Below are 6,371 nucleotides of genomic sequence, written 5' to 3'. Positions count from 1 at the left end.
CTCGGGTAGTTCAGAGCACCCCGAGTTAATCGGGTGAGCCTGGACGGACCCCTACCCTGGGTCTTAAAACATGAGGGGAGGTGTGGGAGGCCCCCGGGCTGTCCCCACCGACCTGCTGGAGAGGGCAGGTTAGAAGCCGTGGAGGAAGATGCCCAGGCACTGTGGTAAGGTTGCTGTGCGATGGCTCCCATGGAAGTGTGCGTGGTGCTGGTGGTTCGTAGTAATTCGGGTTTTATTTCCCCAGGCTGAAGTCAACTCCACGGCCCAAGTTCTCGGTCTGTCTCCTGGGGGATCAGCAGCACTGCGATGAGGCCAAAGCGGTCGACATCCCTCACATGGACATTGAGGCGCTGAAGAAACTCAACAAGAACAAGAAGCTGGTGAAGAAGCTGGGTGAGTGGTGGTGTGGATCAGGCTCTGGGTACCCTGGCTCACTTAGGAGTGCTGGGGAAGCAGGACAGTTTTCCCTCTACTCAGATTTCCACATCATGGTTAACTGCAGGGAACAGAAAGCTGACCAAGGTCAGCCTGGAGTACAGAAATTTATCTGGAAACTACCCAGAAAAGCCAAAAAACTTAGCAGTGTCTGACAGATCAGCCCTCCAGGAGTGAGGTGGTTTGCTCTTGGGAGGGAAGGGATACAGGAGAATGTTCCTGTCCCTGAAAGTTTCACCCTTGGCTGCTGTTCCTCATTGTCCTGACTGAGGAGCTGGAGTGCAGCAAAAGCAGAGAAAAGCTGGAGGGAAATGTTGAATTTAGTCCTGCAGTGCTTACACGAACAGACTTAAATTTACTTATTTTCACTTGGTAAGAGAGAAAACCCTTCCTTCCCTGTTAAGTATTTTGATCCATTTCTGAGGCGGACAAGAAAAACTACTCACTCGATCCATAATTAACCATATGCAATTAGGAGATGACACAGGACAGCACAACTTTTACCTAAACCTCTCCGAGGTGTGGGATCCATCCCTCCACAGGCTGTGCTGGGAGGCTCCTGGTAGAGCTCAAGAGTCAGCATCAGCCACCTGCAGCTCAACAGATGGCAGTTTGTTCAGGGACAGGGGCTGTGTGTGCTGTCAGGATGTGAATAATAATATAATATTAGTAAAAACGGCTTGAATTAAGCTGAGGATGTCAAAATGCACAGGGAAGGGAGGTGGACCAGCACGGTTAGGTTCAAGCTTGGTGTAGGAGCTGGGAGTCTGTCCTTACCTGTGCTGTTCTCTCCTCACAGCCAAGAAGTACGACGCCTTCCTGGCTTCCGAGTCCCTGATCAAGCAAATTCCTCGAATCCTGGGGCCAGGCCTGAACAAAGCCGGCAAATTCCCTTCTCTCCTCACTCACAACGAGAACCTGGTGGCCAAAGTCGATGAGGTCAAATCCACCATCAAATTTCAGATGAAAAAGGTAAAGCAGGGCTTTTAGCTCCGTACCTGAGGGTTACTTGAGGAGCGGCTGAGGGAACTGGGCTTGTTTAGCCTGGAGAAGAGAAGGCTGAGGGGAGACCTCATCACCACCTCCAACTGCCTCAAGGGAGCTTGGAGAGAGGTGGGTGCTGGGCTCTTCTCCCAGGTGATGGGGATAGAACAAGGGGAAACGGCACCAAGCTGTGCCAAGGGAGGTTCAGGTTAGAGATAAGGAGGAAGTTCTTTACTGAGAGGGTCGTCAGAAGCTGGCACAGGCTGCCCAGGGAGGTGGTGGAGTCCCCATCCCTGGATGTGTTTAAAGAGCGGGTAGACGAGGTACTTAAGGATATGGTTTAGTGGGTAGACAGGAACGGTTGGACGTGATGATCTCAGAGGGCTTTTCCAACAAACGATTCTGTGATATTTGTGGAGGGTGGTCACTTGGCCGTGGCTGCCATCTCTGGGCTGGGCTGTAGGTGTCCCTCGAGCATCTTCCTAAAACAGCAGCCGGTGACAATCTCCTCTGCAGCGAAGGGAGGCAGTGCCCTGGGAAGGGGGAGGAATTTCTCTGTGGTTAAAAGCTCTTAGTGCAAACAATTAAGAGATGATCTCGATGCAATCAGTCATCATTAATGCTGCTTACAGCGAGGGGGTGACACTTGCAGGGAGGGGCCAGGCGTGCCCCCGTGGGGCTGTGCATGCAGCCGTGCGTTGCCAGGGGCGAGTTTGGGACTTGGCTCTGCGAGAGAACTTTGGAGCAGCTCTGCAGATCCTGCTCTTGCTGGCAAGCCGATGGCAAGGCGAGCTGACTGCCTAAAACCAAAATAACCCTGCTCAGGCATTTTAATCTCATGGCAGCAGTCTGAATGTGACTCGGGGCTGTTGTTCAGAATTAACAGCTCTGCTCTCTGCTCGCTGAGGTGCATCCTTGGTCTCCAGCTGATCTGGGCCTGGGGGCACAACAACTGGGAGGGAGGACACAGCAAATGTGATAGTTGGCAAACGCTGGAGCGTTTTAAGTAACTGAGCTAACGATGTCCTGACACTGTGCCTGTCAGCTCGCTCGTAAATCCTTTTGTCTTCAGCCTGTGGGGAACATGGCAGGCGTCTGGGCCAGGCTGGCAGGCAGGGGCTTGGCCTCTCTCTGCCTTCTGTGGGGAAAGAGAAGAGCTGGTGCTGGTGCCCAAAACTAAAAGCAAAGCTGGCGCCGTGCGCCGCAGTGAGGTTTGGAGCTGATGGTCTGTGCCTTGCTGGGTTTGCAGGGCTCACAGCAGTGCTGCTGGATGGGCAGGGCATGGAGCAGAGTTAAACCAGAGCTCTGCTCCAGTTCAGCCCAGTTTGTGATGTGTCCTCCCCGCTTTCCTCATCTCTCGGTCACCTCCGTGCTCCGAGGAAGCCAGAGCTACCCCAGCTGTGGTTCACAGGCTGCTACCAGACACAGTGATGGGCACCACGTGCCAAATACAACAAGCTCTGTAGAAACACCCATGGAGAGGTCATGTCCAGCTGCCAGAACATGAGCTAATTTGATACCCTGATGAGTTTAGATCGGGACTGGGCAGTTTTATCAGTCATTTTGCTGTAATCTTTGATTCTCCCCTATCCCCCCAACTGACCCTGGTGTCCCTGTCCCCCAGGTGCTCTGTCTGGCTGTGGCTGTCGGCCACGTGAAGATGACAGAGGACGAACTGGTCTACAACATCCACCTGGCCATCAACTTCCTGGTGTCCCTGCTGAAGAAGAACTGGCAGAACGTGCGTGCTCTGTACATCAAGAGCACCATGGGGAAGCCTCAGCGCCTCTACTAACAGGGCAGCAATAAATTTTTAGGACGCCTACAGCTGTGTGGTTGGTTCTGTTCCTCCAAAGCTTGTTGGGAAGGGGTTGTGAATGAGCTGCTCACTTCCTTGGGGCAAGAAAGGTCTCAAATGCTGTGTTGAGCTGGTAGGGATGTGAATTCAGGGGAAATGCCAGAGCTTTTGAGGGAAGGAGCCTTATTCTGCATGCATAGCGGGCAGGGAAGGGGAACAGCTCTGCTCACACCCACAGAGAGTAAAACTACAGTGGTTACCACAGCTGAGAGTGCAAAATGTGGGTACAACCACAGCCCTGAAACCCCCAGCTCACCCCGGAGGGAACCCTTACCTTGTGCTGTGGTCACCTGAAGCCATCCTGTGTGGAGAGCTCTGCCCTGTCCCAGCACCTTCCCTGCTCTGGGGGATGGGATAGAGGGGGAGCACTCATTTATAGGCTTCTGCTGCCCCCACAGCAACCAATGAGTGGGGCCAGGGAGTCCTGCCCAGCCATGGCTCATCAGGGCTTGATGGGGGCTTCCAGCTGCTCCCAGTTACCCCAGGATCCAGGGGGATGGGGGCACTGGGGTTGGGGTGTGGTGGGAGCTGCAGCTCAGTGGGGACTTGGGGCCAAGGTGAAGGGCACTTGCCATCCCCTCTGAGCTCGCCTTGGTGTTTTGGGCTAAAAATGGGGTACGTTGCATCTAGTTAATGTATATAAATAACCACACTGTGTAATGATGGGTGAGCTGATGGAAATGTAGGGTTTAAGCTTCTGGGGGAGAAAAAAAAAAGCCCCCTATGCCCTTGAAAAGAGCTCGTCTTGGGGAACCAAAACAATGAGAATAGCTTGAATCCCGCTGTTCGAAACCTTTAGAGTAAGTCTTGAGCGCCAGTTTTGGAAAGATGAACACAACACCAAGAAATTCCATTTAATAATTAAAAAAGACAATACAAAATGCAAACATTTCTTTTTACAAAGTTCAGATACATTTTTTTCTCTCTCTCTCTCTCTCTTAATCAAGTGCAAATAACTTCATGAACTACATCTTTCCTCATTGCTTTCATCGTTTCTTTCTCTTTGCTGGAGATGGTTAAGTCGTGGCCCGCTGCAAAAGGCAGATATAAATATTCCAACATGAAAAAAAACAACCCTAAAAAAAAAAAACAAACCCAAAACCCCCAACAACCCTTATTTATGTTCACCACGTCCAAACATTCAGTACATCCGAGGTGGCTGATGATGTGGTTTTCAGCCTTTCAGACCTTTTCTGGGTGTAAGAGGGAGCGAGCTGCAGTGGGGTGGTGCTGGACCCTTTTTGGGAGGGGGGTTTATTGAAAAGATTTGGGGAAAGGAGGAGGAGGAGGAGACCTTCCCAGGTGGCTTTGGTCCCTAAACTGCTTTAGGGGTGCGGTGACAACCAGGCCACCCCCAGGCAGGGTCAGAACCCCATCGTTAAACCCTAAGTAATTAAGTTAATGAAGGCTGCGTCGTGGCAGGGTCAGGCATTCCCGGCTTGTTTTGATTTTTTGGCTGGGTTTTAGTTTTCCTTCTCAATCTCAGAGACCCTTTCAGCGGTCACTGCCCCGCAGCAATCAAATAACATTAAAAATCCTTCCCCTACCCCCCCTCTCCAAATCCCTACGACAGCTTTCGTGCATCAAAGCAGCTGCTCACAGACACCAACCAAGCGACAAACCAGCTCGGCCCCCAGATGCAGCCTGGGAGGGGTAAACCCACAGCAGGCATCAATCAGGGCGGACTTTTCCATTTTGGGGACAAACTTCAGCTTCCCAGTCTGGCACAGCCCCTAACGGAGCCCAGGAGCAGCTCTTGGGGTGCTGGATTGAGGGGAGGACATCATAGGGGAGCAGCTGCCTCTGTGTTTTGGCCAGAGCAAGAAATAATTGGGCAGGGCTCGTCCCAAATGTGGTGATGGGGACAAGCAGGGACGGGAGGGGACGCGGCAACAGCAAAGCTGAGGCCACGTTGAGTCTCAGGATGAAGATGGGGATGAAGGCGCGGGGAGGGGACAGCGAGAGCTGGTTTTGGGGATAGGGAGGAGGAAGAGGGGTGAGCGGTGTTGCCTGTCCCCAAGGGTCCTGTCCACATGGAAATCAGGGGGACAAAGGCATTGGTGACACCCACCTGGCCATGACAGGGCCTGAACAACCCCTAAACCGCAGAGAACCAGCCCCAAACCACACAGCCCCCGTGGCCGCTCCATCTCCTCCATGGCTGCACCGAGACACCTCAACCTCCCCCCTGCAAGAACTCACCCCATCGAGCAGGAGAGGCACCATCATCCCCCCAAACAGTGGGATTTTTTGGGGGGGACAAACACGGCAGAAAAGGTCGCAAGGCCTGAAAACGCCATCCCGGGGCTGCGTTCGCTTTGGAGGGGTTGGTTTGTTTTTTTTAAGTGATAAACGCACATTCTCATTTCTCAGGCAGGTATAAATATCATCGTTTCTAGTAGGAAAAAAAAAAACCAAAACCAAAAACCAACCAACAAACTTCCCTCTAAATAATATAAAGAAGACTCAAATGATTGCACTTAATACATATGAAAAAAAAAAAAAGGTAGAAAGGAGGATATCCTAGTGCACAAACGTTGACTCCTGCTCTTCACAAAGCTTGCTTTTCCGAGTTACTCTTTGGCAGAGCTTGTAAGAAAAAAGTCTGGGTTCTTGGCACGAGTGTCTGGGGCTGGTGGGGGGGGGAAATAAAACCCGAACCCGGCTGCAAGTCCTTCTCCTTCGCTCCCCCTTTTCTCCGGTGCAGCCAGACATTGTTCCCCGGGAACGTGGCTTGGCTCCGCTTCCTTCCCGGAGCCGCCGTTTGCTGGCGCCCTTGGCCGATCTCTCCTTTAAGAAATGGTCTTTTTATGAATCCAGCACGCTGATTTAAAACTCTTTTCCCCCCATCTCTGCCAAAGCGATGCCGATGTCCGCTGCGGTAAATATGGCGGTGCCTCCTCCTTCCCATCCTCTGCGAAAGGGCTCAAGGACCACGACCCCATCGAGGGATGGGGACAGAGCTGGCGTGAAGGACGGCCAAAGGAGCAGCACTTGGGTTTCTTAAAACGAAGAAGCTGCTTTGGAAAAGTGGAGCGACTTCGCCAGTGGCGATGAGACCCCCGAGCATCCCCCCCGCCCTGGCCTGGGGCAT

General features: G+C 52.5%; 1 protein-coding gene across 1 annotated transcript in view; it reads left to right on the top strand.

Moving 5' to 3' along the window:
- RPL10A (ribosomal protein L10a) overlaps window positions 1-3,239 on the top strand; it is a gene marked incomplete at its 5' end in the record, with an annotated part of 3,479 nt that extends 240 nt beyond the window's left edge. The window contains 3 exons of the mRNA XM_010184363.1: window positions 245-393; window positions 1,235-1,407; window positions 3,044-3,239. Coding sequence (XP_010182665.1) covers window positions 245-393; window positions 1,235-1,407; window positions 3,044-3,214 — 493 coding nt within the window. The remainder of the gene's footprint in view (window positions 1-244; window positions 394-1,234; window positions 1,408-3,043) is intronic.
- Between the last annotated feature and the right edge of the window lie 3,132 nt (window positions 3,240-6,371).

This window comes from Mesitornis unicolor, unplaced genomic scaffold, assembly GCF_000695765.1.
Source record: "Mesitornis unicolor isolate BGI_N332 unplaced genomic scaffold, ASM69576v1 scaffold37045, whole genome shotgun sequence".
Classification (NCBI taxonomy): domain Eukaryota; kingdom Metazoa; phylum Chordata; class Aves; order Mesitornithiformes; family Mesitornithidae; genus Mesitornis; species Mesitornis unicolor.
Note: the sequence above shows the minus strand (reverse complement) of the source record. Positions and strands in the feature narration are given on the sequence as shown.